Genomic DNA, 17906 nt, shown 5'->3' with positions numbered 1-17906 from the left:
CAATTTCAGCAGAGGCCCCTCTGGGGCCCCCAGAAGCCCCCCAGTGATGAACCTCTAGATTAGGAACCCTTAGCCTGATGGCTCATATCCTGGGGACATCCCTGTGCTCCTGATCCAGGTCACAAGATAACAGAGCAGCCTCAACCTCGTCTTTCATCATCTGCTCCTGGATGCAGGGGCACCCAACTCCGTTCCCTTAGGCTCTGGACACAGTCGTTTGCTTTCTTCCAGCTGGGACAGGAGGCTGTGAGAATGAGAACCAGGAGGACGAGGTCCTCGTGGGTGTGGGTTCACACACAGATACACACGTGTGCACAGCCCGCCCCCACAGCCCCACCAAGTCAAGGTGGGTGGGGAGCTGGGCCGGTGCCCAAGCCCTGCCTGACACTGTCCCGGCCAGGCGGGCCTCACCACTCCCCAGCTTCCCTTCCCATACTCAGAGGGCACCTCCTAGGCCAGGCTACCCCGGGGCAGGGGAGGCACAAGTCAGCAGTGCCCAAGAAACCAGGTAACAGGCCCAGCAAGGCCCATGCTCTTCCTGGCGTTTCCTCACTCTGCTTGAGACGGAGGGGCAGAGAACTGAGGAGTACTTTCGCAGGCAGCTGGTAGCCAAAAGCCAGTTATGAAAAGCACCTCTGGATCCCTTGGTGACTGGGATGGGACCCAACTGATCCTCGAGTAGCTGGCACTGGTCTGGCTCTGCCGCTGGGCTGCAGGAAAGGCCGAGACCTTCCTCTCCCTGGGCCTCTGGCTCCTCCCCCATCAATGGGGGTTATACCATGTGGTCCTTCGGGGTCTCCCCAGCTGTGACTTTCTGTGTTAAAATAACTCCTAATGGTGATGCAGGAGGCCTCCCACAAGAAGCCAGGCCCCTCACAACACATGGACCACTGCTTGAGCTCTGTTTCCACTGTTGAAAAGTGGGTGTTCCAACCACCCTGCTTCCTGCTCTGAGAGCCCTGAGATGTGGGTCAGTATCACCAAGCTTCAGGGGCGCCTGCGTGGCTCAGTCGGTTAAGTGTCCGACTTCTGCTCAGGTCATGATCTCGTGGCTCGTTTGTTCTAGCCCCGCATTGGGCTCTGTGCTGACAGTGTGGAGCCTGCCTGGGATTCTCTCTCTCTCCCTCTCTCTCTCCCCCTCCCCCATCTGTGCTCGCTCACTCCCTCTCTCTCAAAATAAATAAACTTAAAAAAAAAAAAAAAATCACCAAACCCCAGAAGTGGAGAGGACCCTGGCACTCATCAGAATGAGAAGACCTGGGACGCCTGGGTGGCTCAGTCAGTTGAGTGCCCGACTTCAGCTCAGGTCACGATCTCGTGTTTGTGGGTTTGAGCCCTGCATCAGGGTCTGTGCTGAAAGCTCAGAACCTAGAGCCTGCTTTGGATTCTGTGTCTCCCTCTCTCTCTGCACCTCCTGTGATCATGCTCTGTCTTTAAAAAAATAATAACAAATAAAATAAAATAAAATAAAATAAAATAAAATAAAATAAAATAAAGAATGAGAAAACCGAGGCCTGGGATAGGGAGGGTCCTGCCCAGGTTACACAGCTCAGTAGAAGCAGAAACGAAACCTGAGCCTTGGTTTCCTCTCAATCCAGTCCTGTCCATGTCACCATGGACCTGGGCTGAGTGGAGGAAGGATCCTTTGTCTCCACTTACTGCTACCCCTGAGGGGAGGCTGGACCCAAGACTCAAGCCAGAACTTGCCCAAGCTTTCCAGAGCTGAGCTGATCGAACAGCCAGTAGTGAGAAGCTTGTACTTCTCTCTGGGGCTCCCTCTTGCCCTCCCCTAGTCTGAATCAAACCATCTCCAGGGTGACGCATATGAGGAATTAAAAATTAAATGTCAGTGTGGTAAATATAAGGAAACTGGCTGGACAGGTCCCCAGGGGTGCCCCAGGCGGTGAGAGCTTCCTGGGTCACTCCACCCTGTGAGTCAGGCAGGCCTGGCTGTGCCTGGGGAGGTGTCAGGCTGGGCTCAGGGGAAGAAGCTCTACCCGCCCTGGGTCCCTCCCCCCTCTTCCCCTGCACCTGGAAGCTCAGAGTCCGCTGGATTTCTGCTTTCCACTCTGCCCCCCTTTCAGCTCATCTCTGAACTCAAGGCCCAGGCTCCCTTTGGGGTTGGGGCTTGAGCTCCTTGGGGTGAGCCTGGCAGGGCAGTCATGATTGGTTTTTGGCTGATTCATGTGGCTGATGTTAGCTGGAAGGATTTCGAGGTGAGGGAGGACTATTTGGGTGGGGGTACAGGATGGAGACTCCCACGCCCATGGGAGCCCACTGCCTCCTCTACCCACCTGGCTCCGTCCCTCACAGTGAGGGTCTCGCCCTGAACCTTTCCACCCCCCTCCTCCCCACAGACAGCACCCCCTTGGCCACTTTATGGGCTCAGGGATATGCGTAGCCCCCACTTGGGCCGCACTCAGGACGACTAACTGGGGAGGAAGCCTAGAAGTGGACTCGGGGCCATTTAAGTGGGCATGGGGGCATGTCTAGGGGGCCTTTGTGCCTGGGGCAAGGTCAAGATGGGGGTGGTATGGGCTCCAAGGGCATGACCGCCTGATCCCATGGACTCTTCTCCCTGTAGAGAACCAAAGCAGGGCCCCCACAGCACAGAGTCTAGGGGCAGGGCCCTGCGTCCAAGAGCAGTTTGGGATAGCCGGTAGGCTCAGAGAAAGATGACCTCGTTAGTAGAGATTCTTCTCTGACCCCCAGGAGGGAGTTTGAGCTGTGGCAGAAGGTAGAGGCCACAGTGGAGGAAGAAATCAAGCTCTTTTATTTTTATTTATTTTTTTTTTTAATTTTTTTTTTCAACGTTTATTTATTTTTGGGACAGAGAGAGACAGAGCATGAACGGGGGAGGGGCAGAGAGAGAGGGAGACACAGAATCGGAAACAGGCTCCAGGCTCTGAGCCATCAGCCCAGAGCCTGACGCAGGGCTCGAACTCACAGACCGCGAGATCGTGACCTGGCTGAAGTCGGACGCTTAACCGACTGCGCCACCCAGGCGCCCCAAAATCAAGCTCTTTTAGAAAATGCTCACTGGCGCCCCACTTCAGAGAAGCGTCTCTGTGGAGAACACACAGTTGACCTTCTTGACCCTCTACGTCCTGCCCCTGGCCAGCACCCCCTACCCTCACACTGCTGGTCAAAGCCAAGCAGCAACTAGCTGGGCTTCACCAGCTGGGGGCTTTGGGTACCCGGAGGGGGTTTCCCTATGGCTCTCACTCTGGGGTTCCATCCCCCTGCTCCCGCAGACAACAGTGGTTCCCTCAATCATGGCCGACTCTAAATCTGACTCAGGGTCATTTCCCTTACCCCTTGCAGATCCACACCCCCCTTGTTAGGTGCCCCAACCAAGCTCCAGGAGCACTGTGGTGAGGAGGCTTGCATTATTACCACAATGTGCAGCGAAGACTCAGAGCTGGCCCACACCCAAGGTCAACCATGTGTTGCCCATTGGCCAAGCCTTTGGTGACCCACCCTTGGGGTTTGGCTGGATTTTGAGGAATCCCAGGCATGAGGATGTATGTGTCCCAGGCATGAGGAGGGCAAGAGGGTAGGGCTGTAGCCGTCAGTGGGGCAAGCCCTGTCCCCCTGAGCCCTTGGTGGGGCTCTGACTCCCTAAAACTTTAAAGGGAAGATAACCTACCCTCAAATAGTGAGTATTTTTCGCCCTTCCTCCTTCTCAACTCTGAAACATTTGTAGTCAAGGGTAGTAGGGGACCCTAATCACAGGGAAGCACCTGTCTCAGGATCAACTAGAGACACCCTGGAGGCTGTACCTGGAGCAGTCTCCAAGTTCTTGGGCCACCGCTAACCCCTGAGCTATGTTAGGACCTGAGAGAGGAGAGGCTAGGGGAAATTACCTTTCTTGACTACTAACTCTGCAGGATCTCTTTAGGTATGTGGTGGCCTCTGGTGTCCTAACCCAAGAGAAGTGGGAAATCTCTATCTTACAAATAAGAAAGCCGATCCTTAGAAGGCGAGAGAGGGGCACACTTACTGAGCACTGACCGTGTGTCAGATACCATCTTTGATTCCTTTGAGATGATGGAGTTAAATTAAGATTGCCAGTCTGGTCTGCCTGACTCCAAAGTTTATGTTATGTTTTTTGTTTTGTTTTGTTTTGTTTTGTTTTGTTTTGTTTTGTTTTGTGTTGTGTTGTGTTGTGTTGTGTTGTGTTGTGTTGTTTAAGTAGGCTCCACTCCCAACATGGGGCTTGAACTCATGACCCTGAGATCAAGAGTTGGGGGCACCTGGGTGGCTCAGTCGGTTGGGTGTCTGACTTTGGCTCAGGTCATGATCTCGCGGTTCATGAGTTCTAGCCTGGGTTGGGCTCTGTGCTGACAGCTCAGAGCCTGGAGCCTGCTTTGGAGACTGTGTCTCCCTCCCTGTCTCTCTGCCCGTCCCTGTCTCTCTGCCCCTCCCCTGCTCATGCTCTGTCTCTGTCTCTCTCAAAAATAAATAAGCATTAAAAAAAAAAAAAAAAGTTTCATGCTCTACCGACTGAGCTAGTCAGGTGCCCCGAGTTCATATTTAAAAAAATAACAACTATTGTATTGGATTTTTTTTTTAATTATAAAGGAAACAGAAGTTCATTGTTAAGAACTGAGAAATAGAGACACGTATAAGGAAGAAAATAAAAAGAAATATTCTTGGAGTGGTGCCCCCGCCCCCAGCCTCCCCGGCAGCTAATCATTGCTGGATAACTTTCCAATATACTAGGCTGTGATGCTTTGGAAAGGGCTGCTTGACTGAGCCACGGAGCTGACTTGCACCCTGTGTGAACAGGGCGAGTGAGATGATCAATGATCTTAGCTTCTAGGCGTTGTCCCGGTGTTGGGACAGGGAGGGGCTGAGGCCCAGTTTCAGGTGGAATGCCCCACCTGGCAGAGCCAGGGCTGGACTCTGCCCCAGGCATTAAAGCGGGGACCACTCTCAGGCTGCTGAGCAGGGAGGGGCGTGGCCATGACCGGGGGGCGCGGTCACTCCGGGAGGGGCGTGGCCATGGCCGGCTGCCCGTGGGCAGAGGGGGTGCTCAGAGGGTCTTTCGCCTGCCTCTGGTTGGTTTCTCCGCACACGAGTCGGTGTGCCCCTCTCTTGATGTGGGCTGCCATCCTCGAAGGGCCACATTGCCCCTCTCCTCCGTGTATGTTTGAGACGCATGCCAGCCTCCAACGTCAACAGCACCCTGGGGCATGGGCCTGTCATTTTCTCAGGACCAGCTCGCCAAGTGGCGCGCGGCCAGCTCAACTGACTGCCGCAGTCAAAGTCCCTTGTCCGAGGTCAGCAGTGACCTCAAGCCCAGCCCTGCCCGCTTGGCCTCACCCTGTGGCTCCGGAACCCCTCCTTTATTCCAGACAGAGAACCATCTGGAGACAACGGCGCCTCCTGTCATGGAAGTGCGGCCCCGAGTGCCTAGGCCACTGCCCACCAGGCGGAGGGTGAGCCAAGTCACAGGCAGGACACCTTCTGGGCCTGCATTCGGAGCACCATGGTTGAAGCGACCCTTAGCAAGCGGTTACAAACGAGGCAGGGAGGCCCAGAGACAAGTGACTTTGCTCGGGGTTGAATGGGGGTAGGGTTGGCTCCAGAACACAGGCTTTCCACCTCTCCTGCACTCTTCCGACCTTTCAGTCATGTAACAAATTTGTTGCATTGTCCATTCTGTGCTCAGCATGAACAAAGAATTAGCTGTTACTTGACCCAACAGGAGACTGGGTTTGGACAGCAGAGACTACACTCACCTGTGACAGGTTCCGTCTGTGCTGGAGAAGCGTGAGGGCAATACTATGGTGGCAAAGAGGGTAGGCCCTGACGTTCCAGTTTTGGCCCTGCCGCTGACTAGCTGTGTGACCTTGGGCAATGCTCTTAGCCTCTCTGTGCCTCAGATTCCTCTTCTGTAAAATACAAACAACCTGCCTCGTAGGGTCACCATGGGGACTTACTGGGCTGCTACATGTGAGGTACTCATAATCATGCCTAGCACATAGTAGGCACCTAAATAATTGTCAGCCGTGATAATAGTGCACACAGGAAGACAAGGGGTAGAGAAATTAACTCCAAGGAAGGCTTCATGGACAAGGGGCATTTAATCTGGGGTTTAAAGGGTAACTAGGAGTTTTCCAGGCCAAGAAGAGCATCCTAGGCAACGTCAGGGCAAGAGCAAGGCTCTTGCTCTCAGGAGACCCAAAAAGACATGGGAATGAATCCCAAGCAGCTGCAGTGGTTCTCAACAGGTGGGGGAGGAAGGTGTGACCAAATCATCTAGGGGCTTTTTCAAGCTATTCACCGTCCCCCAGAACCTCCAAAGGGTGGTGTCTCTGGCTTACTGAGGATCCCTGCTGCGAGGAGCCCACTTGCTCATGAGTGAGTCGGGTCCCCACGTGCACTGGAATGGGAAAAGGATGAGAACAACTAGCTGGAGCCCAGGGATTGTGGGGTGGGTGGGGAGAAGATGGCAGGAGCTGCAAAGGGGACAGCTTACAAAAGGTCTCAAATGCCATGCGAAGGTGCTTGAATTTCATCCTCTGGACCAATGGAAGGCTTCTGAGCAGGGAAGCAGCTTGCTTTGAGATCCATTTTACAAAGAACATCCTGGCATCGGGTTTGAAGAATGGAGTGAGGCAGAGGCCAGGGAAGTATCTGGAGATGATGACAGTAGTCTGTCTGTCTGGGTAAGAGACAAGACAGTGAGGACTGAAGAAGGGATGAGCTTGAGGGGTGGCAAGAGGGAGGGCCCCAGGAAGTGCCTGGCAAAGTTGGGTGACAAGCGGGGTGTGTGGGTGATGACTGGGTTGCCTGGAAAGACAGTGATATAACTGGCTGTGTGTCCTTGGGGAAGTCACTTAACCTCTCTGTGCCTCTTTCCTTTTCTGTAAAACGGAGGGAGCAATACCAGCACCTATGTCATCAGGTTGTGATAGAAAGTAAATGAGTCAGGAGACAGAAAACACAGAATGGGGGCATCTGGGTGGCTCAGTTCATTGAGCATCCAACTTCACCTCAGGTCATGATCTCACAGTTCCCGAGTTCGAACCTCACATCGCGCTCGCTGCTGTCAGTGCAGAGCCCTCTTCCAGCCCTCTGTTCTCCTCGCTCTCTCTGTCTCTCCCCCATTCACAATCTCTCTCCTCTCAAAAATAAATAAACACTTAAAAAATACTAAAAAAAGAAAACACAGAAAGAGCACCTGGTGCAGAGTAAGTGCTAGGAAGTCAGCGGCTGCTGTTATTATTGCTGAGACTGAAAGGACTGGGGATGGTGGGAGAAGGTGTGAGGCGCTGATATCCGGTGGACAGAGATGCTCTGAGGCCCTCTCTGCACCTTCTCTTTTTGATGGTCTTATCTTTGCTTGTAACTTTTTTATTTCTTATTTAAAAATTTTTAAGTTTATTTATGAGACAGAATGCAAGCATGAGCTGGGGAGGGGCAGAGAGAGAGGGAGACACAGAATCCGAAGCAGGCTCCAGACTCCCAGCTGTCAGCACAGAGCCGGACGCGGGGCTCGAGCTCATGAACCCTGAGATCATGACCTGAGCTGAAGTCGGATGCTTAACTGACTGAGCCACCCAGGCGCCCTTTAACGTTTTTAATTGTGAGCTACATCTAACATAAAAGTTACCATTGCATTGGCAATTGGTTACCATTGCATCACTGGCATTAAGTAACTTTGTCTTTCAACCAATCCTAGTGTGCGGAAAAGTTGCAGGAATAGTACGAAGAACTCTCTAGAGCCTCCGCCCAGATTCATGCATTTTGCCAATTGCTCCCTCCATCCTTGATGTAGACACATTGTTTCTTCCTGAACCATCCAAGAGTAAGCTGAGACATTGTGTCCCTCCGCTCCTAAATACTTTAGCTTGTGTAGCCTAAGAGCAGACATTTTCTGCACAACTACCAAATTCAGGAATTTAATACTGATATGATACTATTGCCTAATGCATGTTTATATTGTTATTGCCAATCCTCTCGATAATGTTCTTCAGGGCACACACTCCCCACCCCCACCCCAGGATCCAATCAGGATCACACACTGCACAGAGGTGTCACCTGCAAGCCCTCTTCTTAAGGAGGCTTTTCCTCGGTTCTCACATCGGGGAATTCAGCGCCCACGGAGGTGGATGCTGTCTACACCTGTGCATTTATTTACACACTGAAACAGGGCACCATCCAAGCTGGGGCACTCAATGCCAGCTGCCTGGGTCTTCCTGGGGAGAAAAGGGAGCTCACCTCCTAGGTCTGTTTTTCTAGGATGAAAGTTAACATGGGTTTGTATTTGCCTCTCCTGGACACCCACAGCTGAGTGAGCCTCTGGGGCTATGTGGGCGTGAGTGGGAAGGGGCAGGGCCAGCTGGGGCTTGGAGCTGCTGGATGGAGATGAGGTTGAACTCAGGCACGTGCCCTAGGGTGGTGAACAGTGAAGGGCCATGGCACCTGGAGGGAGCGGTGCAGTGAGGTGATGGGCGTGTCCCGGGACCCCCATGTCGGTGGGAGCAGGGGGACCTGAAAAGCCAGACCTCTGCCCGCACGGCTGTTTCCAAGGCTGCTCATGAGACAGGCTTTTATCCTCTGGTCTTGAGAGTCTAATGCATTTCCAGAGTTCCTGAAGATCGAAGGGTAGGGTGGGCAGTACTATCTCTGGCCCATGAAGTCCGCCCATCCCCCTCTTCTACGCACAATCATACTTAAGCACCTGGCGTGACCCAGGAGGCGTTTCAAGGATTCCAGAAATATTTGATTGTTCACAATTTGTTCACATTTGTGGGAGAGGAGGATTGGAAGACATAGCCCTTCAACTAACCCCGGCTTCCTGGGTTAGGAATATTATCTCATTTGATCCTCAGAATGCCCTGCAAAGGAGGAAATATTATCTCCATTTTATAAGCAAAGAACATGGGTGATCTATAGAAAAGGTAAGCCTAGGTTTGCACCCTGGGTCTGTTAAGGGACTGGAGATAACATAGGTAAAGCTCCTAGTGCTGGCACACCGTGGGTGCAGAAATGATGGTTGGATATTGCCGTCGCCACTGCTCGGCCAAGGTCACACCCCTGGCAAAATTCAGAGCACAAATGGACTCTCGGGCTTTCTATGCCGAGTCCCCGTGTCTTTTTATTTTTCAATTATATTCAAAAGAGTAAACAGAAGTCTCAACCATGGCTTTTGAAGGTCTGGCCCCCACCTCATCAAAATCAGAGGGTACATCCTTGGTGAAGGTTAGTAGACAATCGGTGGTGTGTGTGTGTGTGTGTGTGTGTGTGTGTGTGTGTGTGTGTGTTGCATCTCAGAAGGTCTTAGGAGACACTCCTCGGATGGGCTGGCCCCCGTCCCTGCCCCCGGTTCGGATCGCTGGGTTTGAGAGATGTGAAAACAGGTGTGTGGCCGTGTGAATCAAGTAGAGGCAGAAAATTACCAAGAGGCAGACAAGAGATGACGGCTCAAGGTTACTTCAGCTTCAGAATTCTTTGAGAATGAGATGAGTTGTTTGTGGCCCCCAGATGGCCAAAGGGTAATTCTGAGATTGACCTTTGTAACCCAGGTTCTCATGGATATTTTCAAAACATCTTTCTTGAATCTCCTGTCTTAGATCTGAAGCTATTATGTCATTAAGCCCAGAGAGTTAGCACCATTGGCTCATCAGTGAGTAACGACTTGGCTTACTAAGTGTCCAGCTTTGGGGGATTCACATTGGTCACATAGGTCCCTGGGCTCCAAGGTCAACCTCACCTCACCTCACCTCACAAGAGAGCAAACAAAAATCTTCCTTTGAGGGGCTTGGCTGTAGGTTGCTCCGAACAGCATCAGGTCAGTGAGGGCTCCTGGTGATGTTTGCTGGGCTCACATTTAATGGGCTTTCGCTACACGCCAGGAGCAGAGTGCTTTTTGTGTGTTGTGTCATTGATCCTCCCACCTGCCCTAGAATAGGTAAATTCTATTTTTATCACTACCTCATAGGGAAACTGAGGCACAGAGAGCTTAACCAGTTGGCACAGTCCTACAGCTAGTTGGTGGCAGATCTGGAATTCAAATCCAGACAGTCTAGCTCCAAAGCCAGTGCCTTTAGCCCCTTTCACCTCTGCCATCCTATCGGAGGCGCTCAGCTAATCCTTGAAGAATGAGAGATTTTAGAGAAACAAAATACTGAGGGATGGGAGCACCACAGACCTGGGGTTGGTAGTGCTAGTTGTGTGACTATAGACAACTTAGGAAATACTTCTGAGCCTCCGTGTCCTCATCTGGTAAATGGGCATAGCGTCTTCTTCATAGAGTAGTGTGGTGGAGATAACGTGTTTCGAGCATGGAGCAAAGGGGTGTTATTGTTAGAAATGGAGGGTGGGAGGAGGGGCACAGCTTGACCAAGTATCCGGGATTAACATGAACTCCGTGTGTGGTTTGGAAGGACGGTGGAGAGGGAGGTGTCCAAGCTAGAATGTGAGATGGGTGTAACAGGTGAGTGGTACGTAAAAGCTGGGGCTGGGAAGTGCAAGGCCAGGTTGTTGAGGGCCTTGGAAACTACCGTAAAATGCTCCATAGCTCTCCAAGGCACAGGTGTGTGGACTTTGTCGATGTATGGAAATGTGTGTTTGGGGGAAAAAAATAGAACGTAAAATAGTATGTTCTAACTGACAGCTGTGCACACACATTGTGGTCTGTTAGGCTTAAGATCAGAAGGGCATCTGCAGCACTATAAATATTCCAGTTCACCACTTTTAATTAATTTAGTTTCCTGGTGGGGCGCCTGGGTGGTGCAGTCGGTTAAGCGTCCGACTTCAGCCAGGTCACGATCTCGCGGTCCGTGAGTTCCAGCCCCGCGTCGGGCTCTGGGCTGATGGCTCGGAGCCTGGAGCCTGTTTCCGATTCTGTGTCTCCCTCTCTCTGCCCCTCCCCCGTTCATGCTCTGTCTCTCTCTGTCCCAAAAATAAATAAACGTTGAAAAAAAAAATTAAAAAAAAAATTTAGTTTCCTGGAAATACCTAATGAAAACCAAGAGTGAACAGGAGGCCAGGCTGAGGAATTTGGCTTTTAGCTTGTGGATGTGCCTGGGGCGCAAGGCAGATTCGTTTGTTTTGTTTTGTTTTGTTTTAATTGAGATAGAATTCATAGACAGTCGATTCTCATTATTTGCTGATTCTGTATTTGCGAATTCGCCTCTCGCTAAAATGTATCTGTAGCCCCCAAAGCACTACTCAAGACACTTTGGACATGTGCACGGCTGTGAAAAATTGGAGTCACCTGATGCGCATGGTCCCGGCTGAGATCAAACGAGACAATTTTGCCTTCTAGCTTCAGCTCTCATACTGTAAATAAGTGTCCTTTGTTCTTTAGTGCCATATTTTTCATACTTCTTTGTTTTTTGTTGGTGATTTCACTATTTAAAATGGCCCCCAAGCATAGCGCCCATGTGCTAACATTCCTAAGTGCAAGAAGGCTGTGATGTGCCTTACAGAGAAAATATGTATGTTAGATAAGCTTTGTTCAGGCTTGAGTTATACTGCTGTTGGCCCTGAGTTCAATACCAATGAGTCAACCAAAAATTAAATAAGGTGTCTTTAAACAGAAACACACATAAAATAATGTATTGATCGGTTGATGAAAATGCTGTGATGGAAGTTTGCAGGAAACTAATCTGTTTCCCTTGGGGCACTGATTGTGCATTTTCTTTCTTTTCTTTCTTTCTTTTCTCTCTTTCTTTCTTTCTTTCTTTTTAAATTAATTTATTTTTGAAAGAGAGAGAACACAGGCGGGGGGAGCGAGGGCAGAGAGAGAGGGAGACCCAGAATCTGAAGCAGGATCCAGGCTCTGAGATGTCAGCACAGAGCCCGACGCGGGGCTCGAACCCACAAGCTGTGAGATCACGACCTGAGCTGAAGTCTGACGCTTAACTGACAGAGCCACCCAGGTGCCCCAGATTTGGCGTTTTCTAATTCAGTGTCTGAAGCAAATTTAGGAACCATAATTTGTGCAAATAACAAGACTCACCTGTACATAAGATTCACCCTTTTAAATGAGCCCTTTTATATTTTAGTATATTCACAAGGCTATGCAACGATCACCATCACTGCTGATTTTCGAGCAGTAAAATGACCTCCGAGAGCAGCAAGTTAAGAATTATTTGTCTGTCTTTCCCTGTTCCCTGATCTCTCTGCCCTCTTTCAGAATGCCCAGGAGAACCATGGACTGGCTGTGCCCACCCCCTCTGTCCCAGGAGACTTTGCAGACAAAGAAGTGACAGGTAAGAGGACTGTGGGTTTGGGGCTTCTCCCATCTTTCTTTCCTCCTCTGGCCCAAGCATCTGGCCCACCCCAGCTGGTGATAAAGCCGTAGTCCCCAGGCCTCTTGGCTGCTGGCTGCAGCCAGTGGGGGTTGAGCAGAGCCAAGGCTGGCTAAGGCCAATTCCAGTGGGGGGAGGATGGTGAGGGCCAACACCAGAGCAGGGTCAAGGGCAGCAGGAAGTGGTGGAAAGAACCCGGAGTCAGACCCACCTTGCTTTCAATCCCAGCCCTCCTACAGATGAGCTTTGTTCCCTTTGGGCAAATCATTTAACCCCTCGAACATCTGTGTCTGCAAATGAGCCATGGCAAACCTAAATCCAGTTCTGGAGGAGGCAGTGACGTACTGGATGGGACTTTGGTCACTTCTTGTCACACTGAGGCTCAAAACCCACCAATGACTTCCCATGACGCTCAAAGCAGAGGTTCTTGCCAGGACTTCCCGAATCTGGCCTCACCTGGCCTCATCGCCTGCTTTCTCTCCCGGTCTCACGCTGCCCCTGCCAACCCGCTATCCTTGTTGCCCTTCAGCACCTGCACATTTCCACCCCGGGGTCTCTGCACTGCGGTTCCCTCTGCCTCAGCTGCTGTTCCCCTGTACACGTGTACAGCTCCCTCCTGCCCGAACGCCCTCTGTGCTCAGATGCCAGCTTCTCAGTGAGGTCTCCTCTGACCACGCTATTCAAAGTGTCACCCCAGCACCCCTGGGCTGTTCCCACATATCACTCATCATCTGATGTGTGGCAACAATTTATGGATGTATTATGTTCATTGTTTGTCTCATTGTCCCATTAAAATGTAAGCTTCAGGGGCACCTGGGTGGCTCAGCCGGTTAAGTGGCCGACTTCAGCTCAGATCGTGATCTCACGGTTCGTGAGTTCGAGCCCCACAGCGTGGAGCCTGCTTGGTATTCTCTCTCTCCCTGTCTCTCTCTGCCCCTCCCCTGCTTGCACACTCTCTCTCAAAATAAATAAACTTTATATATTAAAAGAGAAATAGTAAGCTCCAGCAGGGCCAGTATTTTGACTATTTTTGTTTTGTTTGCACTGCTGTCTCACAGCTCCTACCGCTTGGGTGCTTAATGAATGTCAGTTTTTCCTCCTCCCCACTCTCGTTTTGTCTTGAAGTCAGAGAGCTGGGAGAAGCCCTTCAGAGCTTCACATTCCCCTGGCTTGTGCTACGAAGTGAGAGGAGGGAGGCAGAGGACAGGCCACCTAAGAGAGAAGTAAGCAGGCCTGTTGGTGGCCTGCAGACTCGGGGTGTTGGGGGTGGGGAAGGGCTGGGAACCGGGTCCTGGGAGGGGTGTGAGCCGCTGGGGCCAGAGGTTCTCAGCATCTGTCTAGCGCCCGCGGCTGTCAGGCCACCTTCTTTCCACATACCCCCATCCCACCCCGCAGGCCAGACTCTGTCCCAGGAGCTCTCTGTGAGGCGGAGAGCTGGCTTCTAGGTAGACTCGGGATCTTTGGAAAGCAGGGGTTCCATGTTTTCCATGGAAAGACCATGTTCCCTCCTATGAGTCTTCCACCCAAAACTTTCTACTGAGAACGTCTCCAGGCCCCTGACCCACGACTTCCCGTCTTCCTCTCACTTGTCCTGTCTTACAACCTAAACAGTTAGGTGCAGGTGGTTAGTAATCCGAGCAGTCGCCATTCATAAGGTGCCTACTATGGGCCTAGCACCATGGTAAGCCCTTTACGTCTTTTTACACGAATCCTCTGGTTAATCCTCCCAACAGCTTTACGTGGTAAGCGTTGACATTATGCCCATTTTACAGATGATGAGACTGAGGCTCGGCAAGGTTAGCTGGCTTGTCCAAGGTCATACATCTGGTTAAGCAGTAGGGCTGGGATTTGAACCCTGGCTTTTCTGGCTGTGTATCAGCCAAGGCCCCCGTGAGAAACAGATGGCATACTCAAAGGGGATAACCAAAGGGTTTCATGAAAGGATGATATGCAAGGAGGGGGGCAGAGTTCGGGGACTGGAGTGGGTGGTGACACAAGCCCCAGAGGCTGAGGGAGCAGTGGGGAGCTACTCCTGTATCTTTGAGCTGTGGGACGGGGCTAACCTGCCAGGAAGGCAGTCTTTGGCGACTGTGGCCCGTCAAGAAGGGAGGGTGGGGGGATCGATGCCCTGGCCTCTCTGCGCCCACCCTCTGATCTGCCAGCAGCTCCCATCGGCTGAACCCACCTGGAGCCAGAGGATAAGGGAGCCCCCGGGCCAGAGCAGGGCAGGGGAGAGTGAAACAAACGGAGAATATTCAGTGCAGGCTCCCGAGGAGGCCGAGCCCAGGATAGGCAGGGGGCCCCTCCCTGGAAAGGAGAGGCTCACTCCCAGGACAGCTCAGGACCTCATGGCCTCCCGGCCTCCCTCTTCTTTTGCTTTTCCCGTCTTTCAGGTACCGGCTCACTCGTCAACGGCAACCTGCGCCTGTACAGCTCTGTGGGTGACCTAAGGCCGGGGCACTATGGGCAGGACCCACTCATCCCTCCCCCTCCCCCAGGCCCGGCCCCGGGGCCACCCCCAGGCTTTTCACAGCTTCGGGAGGAATCCCCCCCACCTCCACCTTCCATGGCTCCCCCACCACCTCCCCTGCTGCTGGAACCCCCACCCCCACCCACCACGGCCCCACCTCCGCCCCCAGTATTGGGGGCCCAAGCCCCCCTATCCACCCTTTCCTCCCCATCCACACCCACCCCTCCTGACTTCATTCCTCCTGCCCCACCCTTGGCCTCTCTAGCCCCACCTCCACCCCTTTTGCCGGCCCCAGCACCCCCAGCATCTCTTCATACGACGGGGACTCGCTTCTTTCCCCCTGGGGGTGTCACCAAGTGGAAATCAGAGGTAGCGCTGAACGGCAGGCAGCCGGAGACCCCCAGAACCAGCCCCCCCCAGAGCCCAGCTGAGCCAAAGGGGAGCCTTCTGAGGCCTAAGCCAGAACCCCACCTCACTTTCCCCCGCTCATTCAAGGTGCCTCCCCCAACCCCAGTCAGGACTTCGTCCATCCCAACTCAGGAGGCACAGGGGACACCTCCAGAGGAGGAAGGGGCCACCAAGAAAGCCCCCAATCGACTCCCACTGCCTCCCAGCTTCCACATTCGCCCCGCGTCCCAGGCCTATCCGGACAGGGCTCCTGAGCCTGACTGCCCAGGGGAGCTCAGACCTGCAGCACCAGCCAGCCCCAGGCTGGGCCAGTCCCAGTCCCAGTCCCAGACTAAGGAATGTACCGAGACTCCTCCGCCAGCCCCTCCCCTGCCCCCTCCTGCACCCCCACTCCCTCCCCCAGCACCGCCACTTCCCCCAGCGGCCCCTCCTTTGCCCGCTGCTGAGAAGGCAGCCCCTCCACCTTCTAGGTTTACAAAAAACCCCAAATCCAGCCCCCCAGCCCCCAACCCCAAACCTAACCCCCCCAGTCCGGAGGACACAGCGTCTTCAGCGCCTGTGGACTGGCGGGATCCCAGCCAGATGGAAAAGCTGCGGAGTGAGCTGGCAGCCTATCTCTGTGGCTCCAGGAGGGAGGACCGATTTGTCAGCCACAGGGCAGGCCCAACAGCGGCTTCGCAGGAAAAGGAGGGCAAGAAGGGCCCCAGCCTGCCAGAGAAAGAGGCTCTCCCCAGCCTGCCAGAGAAGGAGATCCTCCCAAGTGTTCCCGAGAAGAGTCCCTCCAGCCTGCCAGAGAAGGTGCCTGCCACCAGCCTGCCCCTCCCCGCTGTGGACTACATCTCCCAAGACCCCCCAGCTCCCAGTGTCCGGCAGATCCGGAGTGAGCTGGAGGCCCGGCTCTCCTCATCAGCAGAGAAGGAAGCCAAGCCCAGCATAGGGTCTCTGCCGCCCAAGCCTCGGCTAGAAGCGGGAAGAATCTTTGAACATAGGACAGATAATGGCGAATTCTCTAAGCCTGTGGCCAGGAATCTGCCGCCTCCAACCACCACCCCTCTGCCAACCACACCACTACAGTCCAAGGCCACATCTGTGCCGGCCGCACCACCTAAGCCCACACCTGCACCGGCCACACCACCCAAGGTCACGCCTGCACCGGCCACACCACCCAAGGTCACGCCTGCACCGGCCACACCACCCAAGGTCACGCCTGCACCGGCCACACCACCCAAGGTCACGCCTGCACCGGCCACACCACCCAAGGTCACGCTGGGGCCAGCCACACCATCTAAGGCTGTGCCTGAGCCAGCCACACCATCTGCAGCCACAACTGTACCCACCACATCATCCGAGCTGACAGCAGAGAAGAAACTGGTCCCCGCTGGGCAGTGGGAGAAGCCAACCCCCCAGGAACTTACAGTGGCCCCCCAGACAGAGGCAGAAGGGCACCCCTCAGAGGCCAGTAAGCCTCCTGCACTGGGAGCCCTCTCATCTCCAGCCCTCCCACCAAAGAGATCCCCGGGCGGCGAAGGGGTAGCATTTCTCTACAAGCCCCATCGCAGCCAGGAAAGCCCCAGCCAAGAGGCTGCTGTGGCAGTGGGCGTGCTGGTCACAGGGTCCGCGGGAAGGTCACGGGAGCCCATGGAGGTGAAGGAGCCCCAGGGGCTGCCAGCTAAACCCCCAACCTCAGCCCCGCCTGCCGATGAACTGCTCAGGCACCCGGTGACCGGGGAGGTGGTGCAGCCCGGCTCCCCCATGGCTTTGCTCCTTGCGGCCAGGCAGAGGGCACAGAAGGGAAGGCCGGGAGGGGCCGCCCTGGGCCGGTCCTCCCTGCCAGGGAGTCTCCGGGGCCACGGCAGCCAGCCCCAAGCAGGCTCTGACAGCATCTTCCACAAGGAGGGCCGGCCCAACTCCTTCACTGTAGTCCCCAAGTCACCGAAGGAGGCTGAGAAGGACCCCCAGCCGGCCTCCTCAGCACAGCCTCCGGTACCCAGTCAGTGGAAGCCCCAGCACCCCGGGGACCCAGAGGGCACTGAGCCAAACCACAGACACAACGGGACAAAGGCGGGGGCAAAGCCGGCGTTCTCCATCCTCCCCCAGGGCCGCCTGCTGCCCAAATCCTTCTCGTCCCCTCCTTCTCCTTCCTGCAAGAGGGAAGAGGACGACGACGACGACGAGGGGGAGTTCTGCTTTGAGGTCATCCCGCCGCCGCCAGAGTTCAGCAACGACCCGGAGCCCCCCGCCCCGGCCCTCCGGTATCTGGGGCGCCGGGGATCCCCTCCCCGGAACAACTTCTTAGACTTGGGGCAGCCCTTGGCGCCTCGGGGCTTCTCGCGCTTTCCAGCCGGGGCGCACCACGCCGGGGCCGGGGGCCTGGAGCGCTTCGCCGGCGGGGGCCGGTCGCTCATCAAGAAGCGCCTGTACGTCGGGGAGCCCCAGCGCAGCCCCGGGCAGCCCCGCGGCGGCACCGCCCGCAGCCTGAGCTCCCCCAACTGCTTCGGGCCGCCGCCTGGGGGCCCGGAAATGCGGCGCGTCAACTCGGCGGGCCGCGCGCCCCCCGGCGGCCTGCACGCGCCGAGGCTGTCCATGGAGGGCGCAGCCCGCGGGGAGGCCAAGTTCAAGGCGCCCGGCGGAGACTACGGCTTCTCCCCTGCGGCCGGCAGGTGAGTTGGGAGTGGGGCGAGGGACAGACCTGGGGTGGGAAGCCAGGTGAGGGAAGCGTCCGCCCGCGGGCCACAGAGAAGCCCACCAGGCCACGG

General features: G+C 54.6%; 1 protein-coding gene across 2 annotated transcripts in view; it reads left to right on the top strand.

Moving 5' to 3' along the window:
- CB2H6orf132 (chromosome B2 C6orf132 homolog) overlaps positions 1-17906 on the top strand; it is a 49324-nt gene that overhangs the window by 14219 nt on the left and 17199 nt on the right. For both annotated transcript variants that reach the window (XM_045498205.1, XM_045498204.1), the window contains exons 3-4: positions 12158-12233; positions 14666-17810. In XM_045498205.1, the coding sequence (XP_045354161.1) occupies positions 12158-12233; positions 14666-17810 (3221 nt within the window). The remainder of the gene's footprint in view (positions 1-12157; positions 12234-14665; positions 17811-17906) is intronic.

The sequence above is a fragment of the Leopardus geoffroyi genome, chromosome B2 (assembly GCF_018350155.1).
Source record: "Leopardus geoffroyi isolate Oge1 chromosome B2, O.geoffroyi_Oge1_pat1.0, whole genome shotgun sequence".
NCBI classification, from domain to species: domain Eukaryota; kingdom Metazoa; phylum Chordata; class Mammalia; order Carnivora; family Felidae; genus Leopardus; species Leopardus geoffroyi.
The sequence above is the reverse complement of the archived record's forward strand: the minus strand, read 5'-3'. Positions and strand labels throughout refer to the sequence as shown.